General features: G+C 42.4%; 1 protein-coding gene across 2 annotated transcripts in view; it reads left to right on the plus strand.

Moving 5' to 3' along the window:
- The window catches only part of LOC126541848 (serine/threonine-protein kinase ULK3-like), a 49,449-nt gene extending 30,179 nt beyond the window's left edge, over positions 1-19,270 (plus strand). Inside the window, exons 12-15 of one of the 2 annotated variants that reach the window (XM_050188794.3) lie at positions 2,619-2,694; positions 2,800-2,837; positions 11,596-11,686; positions 15,708-19,270. In XM_050188794.3, coding sequence (XP_050044751.1) covers positions 2,619-2,694; positions 2,800-2,837; positions 11,596-11,686; positions 15,708-15,730 — 228 coding nt within the window. In that variant the 3' untranslated portion in view covers positions 15,731-19,270. Of the gene's footprint in view, positions 1-2,618; positions 2,695-2,799; positions 2,838-11,595; positions 11,687-15,707 lie in introns of those variants that run through there. The other variant, XM_055076972.2, reaches the window with a different exon arrangement.
- Positions 19,271-22,683: the final 3,413 nt, after the last annotated feature.

A 22,683-nucleotide genomic window follows, 5' to 3' on the forward strand; every position in this document is an offset into this window, starting at 1 on the left:
TTACATCAAATTTGAAAACAGACCTGTTCAAATTTCAAACAGGCAGCAGACGTGTTCTTCGCCAGTCCATCACCACAGCTGAGGCATTCCTGTTTATTGCCACTCACAGAGGCATAAAGATCAGTTACAGTCTGTTTCTTACATGAAATAGTAACTAATAGAATAAAGTTATGTTGCAAGTGCACTTGTTCTGCAAAGCAGCACCCAATACTAGAACACTGTCATAATTGCAAGCCTCAATGCTAGGGCATTTCATCTCGCAGATGGACAGCTCACACCGATCTTCTAAGCAAGGTGACTCGCTTAGCTTACACGTTTGCTCTTGCACTCACGGCCTTGATAAAACAAGTCGGATTTATTAAAGCGTGGTATAATTGTACAAATGTTAATTAAACATGTTGGCAATATTGGCATTCTACTTGATGAGCTGCTGCTGGATAGCAAGCAGCGTCAGCTGTGGCGGCCAGTGAGTAGGCTGGCTGGCTTTACTGGTGGCTGTCTGCATAGCCTCATGTCAGGAGGTTGTACATCGCTGTGAACTGTTTGTCGCTCGCAGTGACATGCTTTTATTGACAATGTTCGTATGTTTGTGTGCAAAAACGAAGGACTGTTGTGCAAAGATGTTCGTTTTGTACTTCGTGACAAGGATCTTAAGCCTTCTGTACATAGAAACGTACACACAGGGATGCTGGATTTGGCCGTAGCCTACATTCTGCTCACTCACTTGCTCAAACGCCCGTCCCATGTGTACTGAATTGTTGGATGAGCGCACATTGTGTGAAAGATGACATATGAAATCTTGCTGTGCTTAGCAGTAGTCTGAACACACCGTCATGATGGGGCATCAGTGCAGGGTGCAGCAGTGTCCAGTGTCCCATAGTGTCACCGCAGCAGCCATATTATTTAATTTGTTTCCCCACGCAGGACACATACAATAATGGGTCAACTTCGCTTGCAACTATTGTGGGAGTTAATGGGCACCTGAGAAAAGCAGTTAAATTCACTCTATTAATTCCATGGCAGCCTAATGCATGCATTGTCATCTTCATCACTGTTAGCGGTGCTGTCAATTTCTCACCTGTAGCTCTGCAGGGACCAAACTGAAATGGTTTGCTACCCCCACTATAGAAGTGATTCCGACTGGCACAAAATCATTGGCCTCACTTAACAATGGCGACAATCACAATTACCGTATTTACTTGCATAATGGTCGCACTTGCGTAATGTTCACACCACTGAATTTTGTCATCAAAATTCGATTTTTTCCCTTTCCTGTGTAATGCTCGCACCCCAAACTTGCCACAGCGATATGTTGTGTGCAAAGTCTAGCTAATGATGATCGCGCTTACCATCAGTCGAATTCTACCCGAACGACTCTTCAAGACATATCAAGCGGTCTGCACGCACCAAACATTCTTAAGCAGATGCCCCATTTCATTCCTTTCATCACTTTCCTCACTTGCATGAAAAAAAAGCTCCAACCAAACTTGCCTTGGCTTTTTTATTTGTAGGCTTTATAATGGTTGTGGTCAATAACAACAAAAAAGGCACTTTTCGATTCTTCTCATCTGCGCTCGTGGGCACAGAACAAATCATGAGTGGCAACGATTATAGCCACATTTACACTGATACGTTAGAAGTGTACCATATTCATACGCCGATGCTTGTAACACAGCTAAGATATTCACCCACCCATAGCGGAAACGTGCCGTATTAAGATAGTAGTGAAGACAAATGCCGCAATTTCCGCAGCATGCCCGCCATGGGTTTCTGTCACTGGCAGCTAAGCACGCCCATCTCTGTTTCTGTACCCTCAAAGTGGTCATGGCTACGTTATTGCTGCAAACTTGCCGATAGTAACAATATTATTCATTACTTATACGTAAGAAACTGTTCCAATGCATGTAATGCACTAGCGAGAAGAAAAAAAAATCGCGTTCAGCTTTCTCCGCCGGCTGCCATTTTTGTTTTGGTGTCCCGCACTGCTACAGCGGCAGCCGCCTATTTGTTGACCTGTTGTCATCCCACAGCAAATGTGGGATGAAAAAAAAAGTTTTCTTTTCACGGGAAATTTAACCTGCGTAATGATCGCACCCTGAATTTGCATCAATTTCTTTGACAAAAAAGTGCCATCATTATGCAAGTAAATATGGTATTATGCCAATGACATTGTTTAACATGCTTGCCTCTACCTGGTGAATTCTGCAAGTGGCAATCCAAAGAGTGCACTCAAAATCACAGATTTTTGTGCTCACGTAATCATATGTCTTGGCAATTATGGCCACCATAATGTGGAATTCTTTTTGCATGGTTCTGGGCTTGTTATGTTGAAGTGACGCTAGAATTGCTCATAATTAACTCTTCTTCATCACACTATCATTAATTATTCATCACATTGGGGCATTTACTTTAGAGTTTAATTGTGTGATTATCAGAAACAGATAACTAACTAAAGCAATAAAAGTCAGAAACAAGAGCTTTGCTGTCAGTGGCCCTGTAAATACCAAGTTGGTGTTTACTCAGAATAGGATGTTACAAAGTTCCAATTTTAGATCTATCTCTTACTTATGGTATAAATGCCATTAAATCACTGAATTCATAATTTTTAACTATTTCAGGCTGTTGCAAACAGACTTAAGGATGCACTGAAGACTTATCAGGATGCTTTAGATGTAGTCATTCCTTTTATGAGCAGTAAGTCCCTCTTGTATGTAATAAGCTGAGCACCATTCTTGTTTTAGTGTCTGTACAGATCTCAGACAGCATACACTAACTCACTTGGTATACTTTTCTTTTTAGAATGCAGGCCAGATGAAAAGGAGGTACTGAGAGCAGAGGTAAGTTTTTGTAGCACGGGTGCATTTAATTGTCTCAGTGTGTTACCTGGAAATGTGCTTTTGCAGTAGAACCTTAACAGGACATCTTGCTCATGCATAGGCTGTGAAACAATACTTGTTTAGTGTGACTTTACACCCATGTGTTCACTCTGCTTTCTCAGTACGTAACTGACAGTGCAGATTAAATTCTGTTGTATTACAATGCAACAGCATGCAATTGCATTGCAACAAGTGAATGAAGTAGTATAACAAATTTAGCCCAAGCCACTCACTGCTGTTGTTATATCACTTTCAGGTGCCAGTTAATTCTGTCTACTGGAAGTTCACCACATTTCTTGTATCTTCAGAATTGTGAATAGAGTACAGCTGCAGAATGGCTTGAGAATTTTTATTTCTTTAGTTAGTTTTGTCAAGTGTACAGAACTATGACTCCGTGCCGGAACTCTCTACACCAGGGGGTTCCAAAGTAGTTTCCACAGACCTCTTAAACTCCACGAACAGCATTTTCGAGTTTTGCAATTGGCCAAAATGAATCGGACCCCCTACCCCCTTCGATGGAGATTTACATTGGAGTTTGAATTTAACATTTAAAATCACCACATCCACACTTTCATAGTCTTCGTGTGAAAGGCCATTGTGAAAGCGGAGTTCAAGAGTTATTGCTGTGCGATTCACAGGCCCACAGTGACCGTGCTGGACCTGTTTCATTTGTGCTTGCAGGGTGGTGTGAACAAGAATAAACTTAAAAGCAACTTTCAAATCTAGCCGTGTGCAACTCATTCTCGACATATGACAGGGGCTGCTGGTGTATTGCAACGACATGCAGGACACATCTGCTATAAACGCTGGTTCAATCTTGGCACTCAGGAAAGGCAGATAGAGTTCCCCAAGGCCAGAAAGTTTGAAAACCTCTGCTTTACAGGAATGTCACATGTGAGAACATCGACTATTTGATGTCTAGCATACTTGAAAAGCCGCTATCTAGTGATTTGAAAAATATGGCTGATGTAAGACATTGTGAAGAAAACTGAACCTGCTATTTGACGACAGAGTGACCCTGAGAGCAAGCACTCAGACATCAGCCTTCCAACTCGTTTTAGTAAAGCGTTTTACGCATGTTATTAAAGCTTGCAGTGCAGGTCCTATCAGAAATGTTTCGTGATGTTTGCAACGTCATTTTAAGTATCATTGTTTTCATAGTGCTGCCTTTACTTTCAATGCACTGTAATTGGGCACAAAGCATCTGAAGTGTATAGACTCTAGAACAATAACAGGTTGTCAATTTGTACTTTCAACTACAGTTAAACCTCGATATAACAAAGTCGGTAAAACCGGAAAATTGCTTCGTTAAATTGAAATTTTGTTTTATTAAAATTCGACCTTTTTTGCAAATGAGTACAGTCACCGATCGATTTTTCTTACACGGAAAGGGGCCGCAGAGTCTTCCGAATTATCGGGCAACCGAAAAAAGTAAATTTGGATGAGAAAACAATTTATTTTGATCAATTTGGGAGTCGGCGACAAATGATACAGTTTCATTCCACGCACGTCAACATATCTTCTCAGCGGTACGAATTAAGCGAAGCCAGTTGCGCTATCACGTGCATTCCGCCCTCATGGCTGATAGCGTCGCCCGCACTGGGACGGTGCTGTCAGGAAAAGTGGCAGCAGCAGGGAGCAAATGCTTCGTCGGCCTCTTGCTCCAGCGGGTCACCAAAACTTGAGATTACGCAATACTAAGCGCGCGGTAAGACAGCTTACATAGTGCCACGCCTGCACAGCTTGCCCGCTTTTTGCACAGGCGGCAGATCACTTTTAAAGCAGGGTGCGCGGCTGCATATGCGCTCAGCTGCGCTTACAGCCATGCGCAGCCAAAGCTGAGACGCACGCCAACTTACCACATACCAGGGTCCGCCCCACGTGCCTGCTCGTGCGCTTGATCATGTTACCGCAAGCTCGTTCCCCTCCCTCTCTTTCCTTTTCCTCGTGCCAGAAGGCGGCACTCGTGAAGCCACCATTTTTCTTGTCTCACCCTTGCACACTTTCGCTCGCACCTAAAGCACACAGTGCGCGAGGCCAGTCAACACCCCCTAGACAAGAAGGCCTGAGTGCTCAGCGAGTGACGTCACGGAGAAGAGGTCGGCGGCGCGCTTAGGGATAGAGTTTGAATGAAGGGATCGCGGCTTGGTTCACCTAGCAGCAGTATGCTTCCATTGACCACTCCACACTTTTTCTTCAGTCGAAACTGCGGAATGAGCAGCAGACACCTTACAAAGCATTTATTTAGAGGCACAGATACAAAGCAGCTTTGTAAAGCTTGTGCAAGTATTGATGCCAGCAGCTTTTTATAGCATCCCGCCTTTGTCGTCTTTGTAATGTACGTTTCTTGTGGATTATTATTATTATAATTTATTATACCCCATAGTTCATACCTATTACTTCAAATAAATTGAATCCATAAAAACATTTCCTTCCGTATTTTTGTACTTACGATTTTTGTGGTGCGGCAATGATGAATGTAACGCACTCAATTAGCTTCACAATTGCGTATGAACAATTTTATTGGGGACACATGTACTTATTCCAATCTTGATTATGCTTAAATGACTAATATCGCTTTCGACTCACTAATTACCACAGTCCACTCATTTACAACAACTCAAATAAGTTTAGAAATGGGATATAAAACATTCGTGCAGCTATCTACAAGGAAACAGCTGCCTTATTGCGCAGAGTTTCAGCTTTTCTCTTCCTTGCCTTAGCATTGGCATCCAATATATTGTCATTCATTTTGCAGCAGTTGTTCTTCAATAAAATATTCGTGTTACACCACAAAAGGTGTCTTAACACAAATTCACATCTATGTTCATCCTCGCAGGCGTCTAACTCTGAGGAATCATCACTGACGAGCAGTTCAAGCGTTAGGTCAGTGACTAAGCGATGTTGGTTCGGCAGATTAAAAAATTCCTCTTTCGCTGATAGTTGCTTAACAACTACATAGTTGTGTGCGAGAGCGTTGACAGCAAATATAGCTAGATAGACAAGACCTCCCCTGTCAAGTTGTTTGACGAGGTTGTACCGTCAATCCGTGTGTGAGACTGATGTCAACCTTTTCTCTGTCAGTGTGACCCTGCATTTTGAACACGTGAGCTTTTTCAATGTAGCGTACATGGCATAGCCCGCTATGTAGACCAGTACCGGGACGATGTCTTTTATTTCAGAGAGTGCATCCTTCGTTACTACCACATTTAGGCTAGGGCTTGGGTGGTCTGTTTATTTCTGAAATTCATCCCATTGCTCATCCTTAATGATGGCTGGTAAAGTGTTTTGCAGCCTTAGCTTGTTCTCACATTCGTACACTTGTCTTACCAACGCATGATACTGGGATCCAGCTAGCATCCTGTACTTCCCGAAGCGCTCCTCCAGACTGTCGGTCTGGATCTTTCCTAAAAGGACGTACGAGAACTTGAGCTCTTCGAAGCAGTACTTTGTGAACTCCACTAAAGCATATGTTGTGTGGTCGATAGCGGCATGGGGCTCTCTCGTTAACGTGCCACTGTCCAAATTTTTGCGTTTCCACTTTTCCAACCAGGCCAAAAGATTGCGCAGGAAATCAATCTTGATATCATTTTCGGAAGGAAGCACTGGTTCTTGGAACTTGTCCAGTAGCCTTTTTCCATTTGAAGGAGTTTTCACGTTCACAATCTTCGACCATTTTATGACTATCTCAATGAAAGTGGCAGTACCCTCAAAAACAGAAGTATGTGCTTCATCTCAAGGACTCGAAGGGCCTGAGGAAGGTAGTCATTGAAGATGTGCAATGCCAACTTCACGTTCTGTCTTTCAATGTTCGATGGACAGAGAGCATTTCTTGACAGGCTGTAGCCATAGCTTAACAGCCTCTCGGACTCCAAGTTGTACCAATTTCTGATTGTAGCAAATGATGCAGAGAGAATTTCTGTTTTCCAGTGAAGTCTGGTTTCAACACGGGAAAGTAGAAGCACTGTTCGTCGTTTTTCTGGTTAAGCCAGTTATTGCGTATATACTTGAGTATGTGTACCGGCTCTATTGCAAAAAAGAGTGGTCTTTTGGGGTTCAATGGGTGAGCGTAAACAATTTGTTTAGAAGGAGGTGACGAGAAGTGAGACATGGCCTTCGGGTTGATAGCATTGTTGTCACTACGACACAAACCACCCTGTACCCAATCTCTTCCAGTCCGCATATTACTTTCCTCAGCAAGTTAAACAATTTGTTTAGAAGGAGGTGACGAGAAATGAGACATGGCCTTCGGGTTGATAGCATTGTTGTCACTTACGACACAAACTACCCTGTACCCAATCTCTTCCAGTCCGCATATTACTTTCCTCAGCAAGTTGTGCAGGTCTTCTGCATCGACTCTTTGGACAGGGACGATGTGAGCGACTTCCTTAAATTGGCACAAGATGCTCTGCATCATAAAGACAAGTGCGCTGGTTGCTGCAGCTGAGCTGTTCAGAAAAACACCGGTAATATTGCCTCCCTTGTAGTCGAAATAGGGCTTGATGTGAATTTCATCCACCATCAGAGTCGCAAAACGTTGGCGGTCATTCAAGTCGGTGATTCTTCCCGCCATGGACCGGAGGAATGATTCACTCTGATGTTCGATTTGAGGATTCATGCCGTACGATGAGCATATTGAACGAATGGTCACTGGGTGCGGGAGAGCCATGCGTCCAGATCTGCGTATATATTTTTATGCATGAGGTGATACTGTGAATAGTAGACAGCAAAATATCATGACGTCGGCTCAGTAATGCCTCCGAATTTTCTTCATTGAGAATAGCTTTAACTGCTCGCTAAGAAACTGTATGACATTGGAACTGCCATCTGCGGGCGAGAACGATAACTTTTCAAGCAGCAGAAGAATCTGCTCGCATATGTCTTCATTAGAGGATTCAGGACTTTGAGTGAAGTAGGCGCTGCTATTCTCAGTGCTCTTGAGTAGCTCCATCACCACTTTCTTGCTGTTTGCTACAGTTGGAACTGGGGAATCGATGCCCACTTTCGTTATCGGCGTCTTTGCAAAGTAAACTGTCATGCCGAGGTCGGCTTTTACTGCAATTGAATACTTGATGCATGGAGCATCATTTTCAGTGATGTGCAGTAAAATTAGTCGTTCCTTCCGTTCAACAGCGTGCCAGAATGTAGACTTTTTGCTTCTTATAAATTGCTTCAGGTCTTCTAGGTTTAGAATCTTATCCGCTTCCTTCTCTTTGCGGGATGCTTCAGCAGACGCTTCACACGCTTTTTTAAAGAAGCAGCCTCAAGACGCATGCGCTTGGAATCAGGGTCCTCCCTCGAGGTGCTTGGCTTCAAAAGATAAGGTGGATATTGAGGAAGCTTTGATGGGACTGCGCCTGGGCGAAGACGCAAATGTGAGAGTGGTGCAGTGACAGTGTGCCCTGTAAGGTCGTCGAGGTGAGAGCCCTCCCGCACGATGTTGGCCACAATGAAGTAAAGTTCACAAACCTAGAAGGAAGTTAAAAGTTGTTCAAAATTTTATTCTAACATTCCTGATTTAAAGGCACTTTCTGTAATTGAGCAATTAGCCTTCCCATATTTATCAAAAGTAACTATTTAAAGAAGTCCTGGACATCTTACCCTGGAGTGCGGTAATACAGTGAAGTCTGCATTTGGTATCACCCTTATCCAGGCTCTCTGGGCTTCTTCATCTTGCGGAAACCTGAAGACATGATTTTTCCGCCCCGATTTGTAATTGCGCCGGCAATGGGGCACGCAGCACTTATTAGGCATATCTTGGCATGGCACTCCACATTCCGGGACAATGAAGACTCGCGGTACACAAAATCGCAAGCACAGCACAAGTGTTAAGACTACATGCACTGGTCACGTACAAAAAAAAAATGTGTGTTCGGAAGCAAGCAACAGTATAGCTGAGCATGCCGGGACTTGTTTAACCCCGAAGCTATACAAGGAGCGGCAGGGCTCCTGGAACTAATCAAATTGTTGTCGCCGCCGCCGTCCCCTCGGTTTTTTCCGAATAGCCGGGGTAAACCATTGTATATCTTCTGCGCTTCATTTTCAACTCATGTGCGCCGCTAGTGGCTTCGTAGTGCACTGCAGGAAACTTCTATGTAGGCCTCTTCTGCATAACGTAGTTCAGGGTGGGAAGGAACAGCTAGAAGGCCTTAAGCTCTCTAGAGGTTGTTGGGCCAGAGCGCCGGGCGCGATAGGACTTTATCGCATGTGGACTTAATAGGCAACATGATGCGGCTCCACTTAGGCGGTCAATCTTGCCAGGTGGAGCGCAATTTTAGAGATACGTTTGCAAGCAGCCACTTGTAATTCAATCGTTTGACCATCTGCGTCTGCGGCAGTTTCCATTTATTGTCTTGCCATTACTTTGCGGCGGCAGTGCAGTGAAATTTCGTTATATTGAGCTTCTAAATACATGGTGTTCTATGGACAAGAGGTTATGAAAAGTTAAATGCTTCGTTAAGAATTTAGTTATATTGAAGTTCGTTATATTGAGGTTTAACTCTACTAAGGTAAGTGCTGAAGTGTTGTGGGCTACTAATCTGAAGATCATAACCTGCAGTGAGCAAGTCAAGGCAGGTTGGCAATGCCTGAAAGAAAATAGCACAGTGTGTATTACTTTCATTGACACCTGTAAAGAAGGAAAAATCCTCTTTGCTGAAAGAAAGGTGGGAAGGGATGTTGGCTTCACTTCTTAGAGACAAAGAAACTGCAGCTTCGACAAAATGTGTTTCAGGGCCCCTGTAAGATGCTTACAGTCACATGCAGTGTAGCTTGCTGTGCCACTCTACTCTTGGGAAATAAGATTTTAAGAAATCTGTAAAGTGGATGAGTTTTCAAGAAAGGAAGATTGTCATCCATCTGACAATAGCACAGTGCTACAATGAAAGCCCGCAGGTTTCCTCTAGCTTACAGTTCCTTTTGTGGCTTCATGCTACTGTTGAATGGATGACAATTTTTCCTTTCAGGCTGGTCTTGCTGCTTTCTGAGTGGTCCTAACTGTCTGTCCAAGGTGCTTGTAATCCAGACTAGACAGAAGTCCACCAGGGATGGAGGCTTGATGTGATAAACGGTTGTAAAACAAGGAATGTCACGGGAGTCAACATTTCGACAACTCTTTTTTCCGACAAAGACCTTGTCCTCCTTGTCGAAACATTGCCCGCTGCAACATTCCTTGTTCTACCACTGTTCATCACTTTAAAGTGCCTGCAATGTCATGGTGTGCTGGTCTTTGTCAAAAGTTTTATAGACACTGCACAAATGGCAAGTTTCATTGTCAGGCCCTGTTGCATACTTTGTGTTGCACACTCGGCAATCCGGAGCACAGAAGAGTGTGGAGCGCTGCTGCTCTTCTCAAGTATGCATCTTTGTTGCAACAAAAGTTCTATAGGTACTTCATTATGCAGCCTGACACCAGTAATGGTCTCACCTGCAGTTGCTTAAAGCTTTTGACAAACACTGCAAATAGCAATCAGTTCAGTTCTTGTCTCATCATGCGAGACGTGTGTGAAGTGTAACGAGAGTAATGCAAACTGGAGCGGTTGTTTTAGATGTTATGCAATTGAAGAAATGTTTACTTGTAGTTATTTTTGTGCTTCCTTCCTTTACTGTATGCATTACTGGCACAAATTTTCTAAAGTACAAGCTACATTAGATAAGCTATGTTTCATGATTTCATGTGCATTATTTTAGAATTTATACCAGTGCTTCTGTTTGTTCTGAATTTTGTACACTGAAAAGGCAGCCACATCACCAACCTTTTCTTTTTACTTATCTTCTTAAGCTTTGTCATCATCAAAGGTTGCACTGGTGGCCATTTATGAATGACATTCTTGATAGTCTCTGCTTGTTTTATTTTCATTTGAGCTTTCTACTTGGATAGTGGGGCTCTAATACTGTATAATCTCAAGAAGGGACGCACCCGTGTATAATTCGCACCCCTAAACTTGCAGCCCGAAATTGGAAAAAAAAAAAAAAAAACTTCCAACCTAAAAGCAATTGTGTTAGGTGTGCTGATGCCGAATGCGCGTCAGCGAATTTTCATGCGCTGTGTGCTTTTACATGCTGCTGCTAAACGGCGAGAGCTGCATTTTGATCTCTGGCATTTGAGGCGCAGTCACGACTGGCTCTTCCATGTTCCTCCATGTCAGCATGCAAGTTACCTGCGCCATTTTTTCTTTTCGAGGTTAGTTTTCTCAGCCAGCTCCTTCAACTCATCTGTCGGCTGCCGGGAGTCTACAATGAAGAGGAAGCATTTGATGATGTATGACGCAGTATCTAACCTTAAGGTTGATGCGTACGCCGAAGAGCATGAAAAGTGAGCAGCCGGCTGCAACTTTGGTGTTGATGGCAAGTGCTTACATCGGTGGCTGAAGCAGAAAGAGGAGCTTGCAAGAATGAGCAAATCTAGGAAGGCGTTCTGTGTGAAAGCGTGCAAGTTCCCAGAACTTGTGGTTTGAAAAAATTTTGCCAACTGGCCCAGTCCCATGGAAAGGCTGTACCTTGTCATATCGGAAAAAAGAAATGCAGCCCTTACACAAGTCTATATGGTACATGGCATTCTGAAACAAAGTGTGTTCAACCAATATTGTATTTAAACTTTTGTAACTGGAAAAAATTGGTGGCCAGTGGCAATATCTTTAGCATTAGGACCTCTGTGTTTGATTTGTTTACAATTTCAACTGCTATTTTTTCATATTTCTGAGGATTGTTTTTATTACAGGCTGAAAAGTGGCTGGAGGCTGCAGAACTAGTTAAATCATACATGGCTATGCAAACCATGGAGGTAGGAAGGACAGCTCCTGTGAAATCAGGTATACAGTTTGGTGTACTGGTGCATGCTGGCTGTTCCTTAATGAGCTTGACCAGATAAATTAATAATGCTAATATCATCATACTCGTACAGGTCATGTCCTTTGCATGTGATTTACTCTTAGTTCTGACAATGAAGGGAGAAGGGGCATCTCTATTGCAAAGAGAGTCCCAACACCAATTTTTTGTATGCTTTTTTTTTTCACTTTTGTTTATTGTTTTTGTTTTCCGTCATGGTTGGATCTTATTAGCTGACTGTGCTACTTTTATGTGTGCAATGAAGAAACATTGCGGGTGGTTGTGCCATTGTACGTGGCAACAAGTTTGCCTTCAAACAGCCATAAAAGCATTGGTAGGTGAATTCTGCCCATACGAAAATACCCAAGTAATAGACAGTGATGACAGCCATTGCATGGCGCAAATGATATATTGAGTGCTGGTGCAGGTTTCTTGTTTCATTCCAATTTCCTTGATTGATTATTGAAACCGAAGAACAATTTCACCTTCTCCTCTAAATTTTTAGATGCATTGAAAACACAATGAGAAGTTAGTGTGTTCTATGCTTTCATTGGCTTTGGTGTCTTTATGTTCTGTGTAATGGTTGCTTGACTAGCTATTCAGCCTCTCAGTTTCCCACTTCTTATGCAAACCCACATTTGGTATGGCACAGGCACCCTTGCTGTGTGACCCCTCATTTCACAAGGACACAGTTTTAATAAGACCTGACAGCATGTTGACTAATGTGGGACATTGCATGGCCCTTGCGTGTGTTAAAAAAATGGCACAGAAAGCTGCGCACTGTCACATTATTATGGGAATTGATGCTGATGCTGATGGAATTGATGCTGATGCTGATGATGTAATGATGCTGGCACACAGCTTCTTAAAGCTGACTGATCCACAAAGTCTCTAGAAAATTAGAATTTAAACAGCAGTCAACTCTGAAGTGTGATGGATTACATCAATAGTATGCACATAGAAATTGACAGAATGTCCTTACAATCAGGATTTTGAAATGGAACTGTAAATGAACCCAAACTTGAGCTGAAAACCGTTAAAATTAAATTAAATGTGGTTTTACGTGCCAAAACCACTTTCTGATTATTAGGCACGCCGTAGTGGAGGACTCCGGAAATTTCGACCACCTGGGGTTCTTTAACGTGCACCTAAATCTAAGTACCACGGGTGTTTTCGCATTTCGCCCCCATCGAAATTCAACTGAAAACCATGTGCGAACAGCAGTTTTAGACAGAACTGAACCCGAACTAATATTTTTACAACAGAGAATACAACAGAGAACCCGAAACAGTTCAAGCATATAAAGTGACAGCAGGTGCTCAGTAGATCGCACAATTCTTCGAATAACTACTTCTTCAATTGCTGTACTCTACTGGCAGATCGTTACGACTCATGAGTTGCGTTGTGTCCTAGAATGGATATAGACGATGGGCATGTGCTGATAACTGCAGCTACCTCGGCAGAGCAAAATGCTTGCACTTCTAAAGTCAGCCATGCCACTTGTGTTGCATGGCCGAAAAGTTGTTTCAGGGGTTCCGCAGAATCGACATTTCTGGTGACACTCCCAATTCGTCCATTAGGTCAACTTGTTGCTAAAACTATATAAACACAGAGAGTGGGAAAGATGTCCTCGAGGAGAGATATTAACGAGTTCAGCTGCATGCATGTCTTATTGGCGGTCACTAATGAATTCCATCATCTTCTTAGTGATCCGTAACAGCGGCTACAAGCGGCACGCGAAATCTGCTTTTGTTTAACACACAGTTGGTGCTTAGCCAAGCAGAGTACAATGCTCTTCGAGTCGTAGAAGTTACTTGTGAGGCACTATGGCCTTGCTTTTGACATCTTTGTCCACTCTTAACCAGCGCAAGACTACACGCATATGCAGATGCGCAAGAAAGATTGACATATGGTTCAGTGCAAACAGTCCTTGTTCATTGTTCAGACGCACCAATATCCTCACCTGCTTCTAAAAAAGCAGCAAACTGAGGGACATGTCAAATTGTGGCTTTTTTCTCTGCTACAGACTAGAAGTTCGAAGTTGTAATTTGTGAAACCCAATGTGAATTTGTAATTTTAGTTGTAACTTTTATAATACAATGTAATTGGCCCGACTTCCCCAAGTGCAGCCCACTGAGTGGTGGCTGTGCTGCTGCGGTTGTCACTCAGGTCTTTTTATTCTCCGTGGCTTATAGCTGAATGCGGTAAACATCTACACCTGGGACAGCTGATTGGGCTGAAGCAGAGAAGTGCTGACAGAACAGCATGTGTGGTGTAAGCTTTCAGGCACTTCTATACGTGAGGTGTAATGACACCAGCAGCATCACATGAAAAGCAACGCACACGTGAGGCTTAAAGTTGCTGTTCTTTATGTGGTCATATTAAAGACACTCTGCTGGGCTCCTTATGTTAAACAAAAGCATTGAGGGGAAACAGATTACAAATCCAACACTCGCTCGTTGCTGCCCACTTTTGCTAAGAAGCGAAGTTGACCGTCAAATGTACTGTCTCTCTCTATTTGCTCATTCTGTTGCTAGACATTGTACACACATGCTCAATGTTGTGCTTCAGTGTTCAGAGATGGCTTGAAGGCCAGAATGCTTGAAGGTTGTGTTCGTTACTAAAACTCTGGAAAATGGCTACTTCATTCCCAAAGGTATGAATAGCAGGCCATTTAATGTATGGTAACGTATAAAGGAATATTTTCAGAAACCCACCATGGTTACTTAGTGGCTATGGTGTTGGGCTGCTAAGCAGGAGGTTGCGGGATCGAATCCTAGCCACGGTGGCCACATTTCGATGGGGGCGAAATGCAAAAACATCCATGCGCTTAGATGTAGGTGCACGTTAAAGAACTCCAGGTAGTCCAAATTTCCGTAGTCCTCCACTACGGCATGCCTCATAATCAGAAAGTGGTTTCGGCACGTAAAACCCTATAATTTAATTTTTTAGTCTCCCACTACGGTGTGCCTCATAATCAGATCAGGGTTATGGCACGTAAAACCCTATAATTTTTTTTTATATTTTCATTGTAGTTAGCTACGTCTGCGTGGTCGATGACTGTGCATAATTTATCAGATGTTTTATACAGTAAGCGCAATATATTCTGGAAAGTTATGGGACAGGCATTAAAGCACAGACTCCCAATCATTTAATTCATAACAAAGCAAGGGGATCATGCAGCCATGCTAATTATTGCTGCATTTAATACCTGAAACTGCTTCAAACGCTAGATTCAGCAATAAATTCACAATTAAAACAGCAAATTGAATTGTTTTTAGTGCATAAAGGATAAAAATGCTGAATAACAAGCAGAAATGAGTGCCACATTGCAGGCAAGAATAGGAACAGTGCCGTTTTAAATGATTTCATAGTCGCTCATCAGTATGTGCATTAAGAAATCGGAGAGAGTGGCAAGAGAAAGAGAAGAATGGAGGAGAGATGACGCACCAAGAAGCTGCCCCAAGTGCCGGGAATCTGAGTGATGTCACTGGTTTAAAACACCATCATTAGGCAGGAGTGCTGATTGACAGTATAAAATCAGGCTTCAGGAGAGTGACACAGCTGTACGCATCCAGAGGATTGTTTTTGCTTGGACAGTTATAACAGCTCAGCACTATTTATAAATGGCATGACACTAGTATTATAAACTGTGATGAATATAACATAATTACACTGTAATTATATATAATGACACAGTTATAAATGACATTTATAAATGCTAGCATGTGTTTCAATTATTGTGCACAGGTTTGCTTGTCAGTTCTTTTCTGGAACACTTGCACATCCTAGTGGTCTGGGGAAGTCTAAATTTCTTGGGCATTGACTCATCAGTACTACGTCTAACGTTACTTTGCCAGGGGTATACGTGGTTTTAGTTTTGAGCTGTTATTGAGATGGAAGACAAGGTTGAACCTGCTTGCGTCTCTGCTTGTGTCCTTTTTTTTTTAAATGTCTTCTAGGGTTTTGAAGAACTCTACAGATGTCTTTCTTTTCTTTTTCCAGAACAATCGTGCACCATACAGTAAATCTAGGTCATGTGGGAACGGTGGTCACGAAGCCTTGTACATTTGTAAAATATGTGTTATGTTTTCTGCTTGTGTGTTACATGTACCGTTGCTGTGCTCGGCCTTAAAGGGACACTAAAGTGAATCTAAATTTTGAACATAATGTAGGCGATGTCGTATAGGCCACTAATGCGCCATTCTGCTGCCGTTCTGAGTTTTAACTTCTATGTAAAACAGACGATAGGAGATTTGGCGACTTCATTAGCGAAGGCATGAACTGTCAGCGAGCCACTAGTCAATAATGTGCATTTGTTTCATTGGTACGATACATTCTTGTTCACTGTACCATTCCAGCTGAGTGGTGTTTCGTTGAGTCACTTTTAAATAAGAATGCACTCTTGTGCCATATGTGTACATGAGATTTCAAAGTAAGAGTAATAAGTTGTGGCACTATTCTCTCAAATAGTAACACGCTCAGCAAAAGTATCATGCAAAATTTGGCATTGGTGCCTACCAATATAGTCTCCTCTGGTGTACAATCTGGACTACAGATGGCACCCTCAACTACATGTCAGAAAGTGTACTCAAAACCATGTAGCAACGGGGAGGAAAGTACAGTCATCACCGTACTTAATTTGAACACACTTTAACTTTTTCAGTGTCTGTTTATTTTCTTTTTTTCTTTGAGGTGACGCACTCTTAGTGTCTGTGTTTCTTTCTCAGATGTTATAAAACGAACACGACGGTCTATTTTCAATTATACAGAGTGGAAAAAAATTTACACGGATAGTGACAAATGCACTCTTATTGTGGTCCTCACATCCTTAACTTTGTTTTTCATCTCCTACCAAGTTTCGTTCTGACGCAAAAGCTCCCGTGATAGCTCTGCTGGGTCAGGGCCAGAAAAAGAATAATTAAAACCTCCTACAAATGTACAACAGATGGCAGAAACACACAAGAGTGGTGGCACTGCACCATGGGGCATATATTTGACCGAAGAATCACCGCCTTAGTGGTGCACAAAGTCTGGGAACCACCCCTCCCATTCGCGGACGCAGCTCCGCGCGATGCAACCTCGACCTCGAAGAGGTGCTTTCTGCAGGACGCTAACAAAAAACCCAGACGGAGAAAACCCAGACAGATGAGAAAATGTGCTTCTAGAAATACACAACAGGTGGCGGAACTACTTCAGAGCGCGTTAACTTCATGTTACTGCACACATCCTACTGAAGAGAGTGGAGAACGTAGGGATACGCCAGTCTTGTGGCAGGACGGAAACACGAAAACGTGTCTGTACGTCACTGACACTGATGAAAGAGTTAAACACAGACTTGAATGTGTTAGCTTAATGTTTCTTTCTCCCACAGCATGCGGTGTTTGCTCCTTGCGGCCCATGTTTGTTACAGTTAAGGTGCTATAGATGTGTGCTCAAGTCCAGTTGGGTCCGTACATGGGAGCTTGCATTCGACCTTGTTAGAGTGAACTTTTTCTCGAGCTGGCCTCTTATTCAACATGTAAAAGCAACCCTCGATTTCCGGTACCAGCACCACATGCACACACAGACAGGCTTCACTCAAGGAAAGAGCCATAGTTTGAGACATTTCCTCTTTTACCGACATTTTGGGCAGCATTAGCTAACCAAACCAGCATAATGAGCCCAAGCCGAAGGCATCGAGTCGCAAGGTAGCATCTACTACAAAAATATTTCTAGCACCTTTTTTATGGTTGGCTTGTGTTATTACACTACGGGGAACCATATGACACCAACAGAAGATGAAGCCAAGGAAATTTTCTGTTGGCCTCATATAGTAATGATTAACGAAAATCGAGCCCCTTGGTTCACCTTTCTTCTCATTCATTACACTACTGGGAGCCACAGGAAACACAGATAGGCTCTTTTCAACCAGTCTTTCTTAAGAAACACACTTTTAAGTTATCTTAAAGCCTGTGAAGTATGGTACAGGTGTTCTGGATTAAATTTTCTAGAAGCAAGTAAATCAACTGTAAAGTTGTCTTTAGTGTCCGTTTAATGCTCGCATAGGCACGATGAATGTGTTCAAAGTAGCAGCCAAACTCAAATCCAGTTTATATTTTTTGAACATGGGAAATTTGTTGCGTAATGTTATGAACATTGTTATGTACAGTTGTTGAGAAGTTGTGCATTCAAGCAGCCTATCATGGTTACATGTGCTCTGAATTCCCCGAAGGGTTTCCTCAGTCGTTTTCCTTTCCTTTACAGATAGTGCAATGCTCTGTCAGCCTGTGGGTGGATAATAACACTGTTCATAGAGGATTGTGTGAAGTAGCTATAGGTTTTGGTATGGCATTTTGTTGAAGGCAGATTATTGCAGCAATATACACTCTAAAGTGCACTAAATGTGAACTAATTTCATACTGAGATAGAGGGCCAGGCTACTGTGATTTATTGTAAAGGAATCCAATGCAGTTAGCCTGCTGTTTCTCAGCTGAAGAAAAAGTGCGATCAATATAATTATTTGCGACGTTTGGGCTATATTGAGGAACAATAATCATTTACAGTGCAGATTGGTTCATTGGTATCTGCAGCTCAGAATATTGCACTTGTACAACATTACTTATAGTAAACACTGAGCGGAGGAAGATCTTTTTTTTAAAAGGTAATTTTAGCTCTGCACAAAGTAGGATAACTGATGAAAACGACAAAATACTGTGGTATTGCCAATCAATATAAACAGTTAAAAAGCGAACGTCCAAGTGTGAGGCCGTGCACCACTGTGGAACTGTGTCTTCAAACCGCATTGTATTGTAGACAAATGCATGCCTGAATCCTGTTTTTATGGATTGATCATGCAATAATTTTGTGGACTATCGCTTGTTTGCATAAATGATTTTTGTGGGTTACATGTTTTGATGCTCAATTAGGCCAGAACTGAATGTAACTGAAAAGAGTTTCCATAATGATCAAATTGTACCTATAACCTGACAGACTTGTGCACGGCTCCGATACTGTTCTTGTTCCCCATTGAAAGATGGTTATTATTCTGTTTGCTCTGAGTGCCTTTCCTAAAATGTTCCCGTGATCAGACAACTCTGTACTAAACTAGTAGTAATGTTTCTTCAGCAGAAACTTTTCCCACATACTCTGTGACTTGTTGTGGCTGAACCAAGCATTGCTATGAAAATGGTAGCAGTTTTAATTTAATACGATGGTTTTTTTTTTTTTTTTTTTTTTTTTTGGTATGCTCACTATCGCACTGTGCAAAGACACTGGCCAATCTTGAATCTCTCCCGTCCTCCATTTTGTTTTTTCTTCCTCGACATTGCACTATGGGAGAAATATAAATCTTTGTTTTCTCTAACCTGTGGTGTATGACCTCTCTAGGCCCACACTGGTTGCCATTTGCACACCATGCAATATGTAGGCATGTGTTCACATAAACAATTCAGGAAACTACATGAAATTTTGTATTGCCATGTCTTGTAAGTCTTACTTACATGCTGCAGTGGCTTGAACAAACTGATTGCCTGGTATGTCATTATCATATACACAAAAGTGAATAAAAAAAAATGTGATATTTAGGATTTTGGGTCCTCTAAGCTCAATTGCTCGAAAAGTTGGCACTGCGTTATGTCAGACCTTTATCGTAGGACACTAGCCTCTTGAACATTTACTGCCATGTTATGTTATTTGAACCTTATAGTCCACACACAGCCTATGTATTCTGAGAACATATGAAGCAAGAACCATATACATCATAATTAAAAGCACATACAGCATGAAGGACGAGGACTAAGGGGAACGACACACACCGCATTGTGTGTGTCATCTCTCTTAGTGCTCGTCGTTCATGCTGCATATGGTTTTAATTATGAATAACCAGTTAGCCCATGCCTCCACTTTTGTTAGCTTCATATATATATCAACCAGTAATGTGGAAATACATGCACATTGGTGAGAGAAACTTTAATAACTGCAGAGGTTAGCCGAAAGAAAGGCTTGACATGCTACTGCAGGTTTAATGTATCACAAGATATCAAGAAGGAGAGAAAAGAACAGTAAAACACGCATCCTTTTGCACACAATCTCAGAAATGTAGGTAAGCTCATGGTAAGCTCCATGAAATGAATAAAGTGGAAAGTGGAGCTATATGTTGTCACCGATAAACAATGTTTTCCATCTCATTCCCTTTGGCTGCTGCAGCACACACCTGACTGTACGTTATCGAAAAAACCTGGGCCGCCCCTTGAATATTTGGTTGCTACATTTTCCTATTGCATTTAGGTTGTATGTAACCACAAGAAATACTCTGTATAGACAACTTGTGTTCCCACTTCTCTGTAAAATTTGGGCTTTATATCTCTATGCTTCCAGCATGCCTGCTGATGACATGTTGCACATAAGCTGAAAAATTATTTGTGGAACATTTTAAAGCTGAAATACGTGCCAAGAATGACTAACCCAGTCTTGAAATGACAATTTCAGTGCTATGTGACGTTAGCATTTTAGCTTTGCATGTGTACAAAAAAAAATTGAAATGGTTATGGGAGGACATACGTTGCTTGCAGTGAGGATGTTAAGGTTTTATTTTATTTACATATACCTTACAGGCCTTCAAAAAAGCATTGTGTAAGGGGGGAAGTACATTGACACATTCAGACACCAAATATGTAGGCTTTAGTGATGACTGCTAAACTCTCTGCTTATGAATAAGCCTGCTTCCAAAAAACTGCTCGGCAGAATTGGATGAGTTGATTGCAAAAACATTACTGGGATGAACTTGTCTCAAAGCACCGTAGTAGCACTTATTCATTCACATATTATGTCAGAAAGATATATGCTGCAGGGTCATATATGTGTTAACTGGTATTGAAAGCATTAATGTGGTTTATTTTTCACCAGCGTGTTCCTTTTGCTATTTGTTTTGGAATAATACAACAGAACTGCATTGTGTTTCTTTTGTGTGTATGTATGGGAGTATGTATATGCAGTTTAAGGAAATGAAAATTAATGGCAATGAAAGTGGATGAAAATTGCCACATGTGGGGAACGCTCCCATGTCTTCGCATTACGCATGCGATGCACTAACCAATTGAGCTACTGCGGCACCGTTTCCCCATGCACATTCTTGGGTATTTATGTTTTACTACTGGAACTAATCTTGGAAGTGTTAGCCAGCACCACCATTCGCAAACCCTGGCGGTGGATGTGGAACATCCTTTCTGCCGCAGGCATCACGAGTATGTGATCTGTCTGGGTGAAGGCAACTAGTCAATAAACCTGCACATGCTACCTGAAGGCATCAATGTTGCCAATCTTTAATTCAGTTAATGAGTACAAGTAATTTCCCCTATGTTGTCTTTGTTTGTTGGCTTCTCATGATACTATCAAAGGCTTGAATGATATCATCACACTCCAACAGGACCTCGATTCCGTCGCAGTATGGTGCAAGAAATGGTTCATGCCGCTTAACCTTACTAAGTGCAAAGCTCTGTCATTCACCCGCAACCGCAGCTTAACCAGTCACACCTACACAATGAACTCTATTCGTATCAATCATGGCCCGTCTTGTAAATAACTTGGCGTTCACATGACATCGACACTATCATGGTCAATACACACTGACACCATCTGTTCTAATGTTTCATGTACCTTTGGATATTTAAAATGTAACCTGAAAACCACATCACCTCAAATAAAAAAGCTAGCATATCTAACATTCGTAAGTCCGCAGTTAGAATATGCCTCATCTATCTGGAACCCTTCCCAATCATATCTTACCTGTGACATTGAAGCAATACAAAATTGCGCTGCTCGGTTTATAACCTCTACTTACTCTCGTGAAGCCAGTGTAACCACACTAAAATGTACACTTGAACTACCACGACTTGCCTCCCGACAGATCATCTCTCTTCTCTGCTTGCTTTACACCTTTTATTTCCAACCGCACTGCAGGCATTCCCTGTTAAATCAACCCTAAGGTACCTATGTTGGAAGTGCCGCCCGTGTTGCCTAAGGTACATCTCCCCACTTAAGCTACAGCCATCCCATAGCACGCATCATCACCCGATCATCTGCCATGAACACTTAATTCTTCCCCGACACAATAACCCATTGGAACAGCCTCCCAGAAAACATCATCACATGCACTTACTGTAAATCGTTCCGCAAGATGTTAAATAACAACATTGCTTAATTACATATCCTACCCACCCTTACTCCAACATGATGTTACCCTTTCTTCACAATTGTTTCTGGCCTGTTTTTATTCTTTTGTTCTGACATTGTCACAAAGATTAAAGCCCTCCCTTATGTAATGCCTCCGGTCGACAGCCATACAGTATCAGTAGACAGGCATACGAAGTAAGAATAGTAATTTTATCAGCCATATAAACTTCTAAACATTCGCTTACTAACTAAATTAACAAGCACGGTGTCATGCGTGCACAGGTAGGCATGAACCCATCTAACTCGATGACTGCGGAAACTCGCTGTGAAAACGCTGAGTGAGGAAGCGCGGCAGCAGCATCGAGCGAATTAAATTTCGCGCAGCCTCGCTTGGACGCGAACTACGCGTCAAAAGCACAGCGCGTACGAAGCTACTGCAGCACTTGGTGCACTTTGTCCACATCGCAAATCGCTTTGTAGGTGAGGCCCGCGCCACCGCGTACTGTCGATCCACATCGCAGATCGCTTTAAAGATAGGGCGCCCACGCTGCCGCACCGTACTATTGCGACTCCGGCTCGAGGACGAGAGACAGACTTGGAGCAGACGAAGATGAGACAAAAAGCTTTATGCAATATGTACAGATGTAGCAGGTGATAGCAAACAAGTAACAGCAAGAGCGCACCAGACTGACCGAGCGGCTGGTGGCGACTCTCCTAACAATGGGCCGGTTCCCTTTGGCGACCCATCGCCGGCAGGAACGAAGCGGACCAGGTGCTGACGTCACCTGCGTGACATTTCGCCTTGTGAATCCGGTCCTAGTGAATCCGA

Source organism: Dermacentor andersoni, chromosome 2 (assembly GCF_023375885.2).
Source record: "Dermacentor andersoni chromosome 2, qqDerAnde1_hic_scaffold, whole genome shotgun sequence".
Taxonomy (NCBI): Eukaryota; Metazoa; Arthropoda; class Arachnida; order Ixodida; family Ixodidae; genus Dermacentor; species Dermacentor andersoni.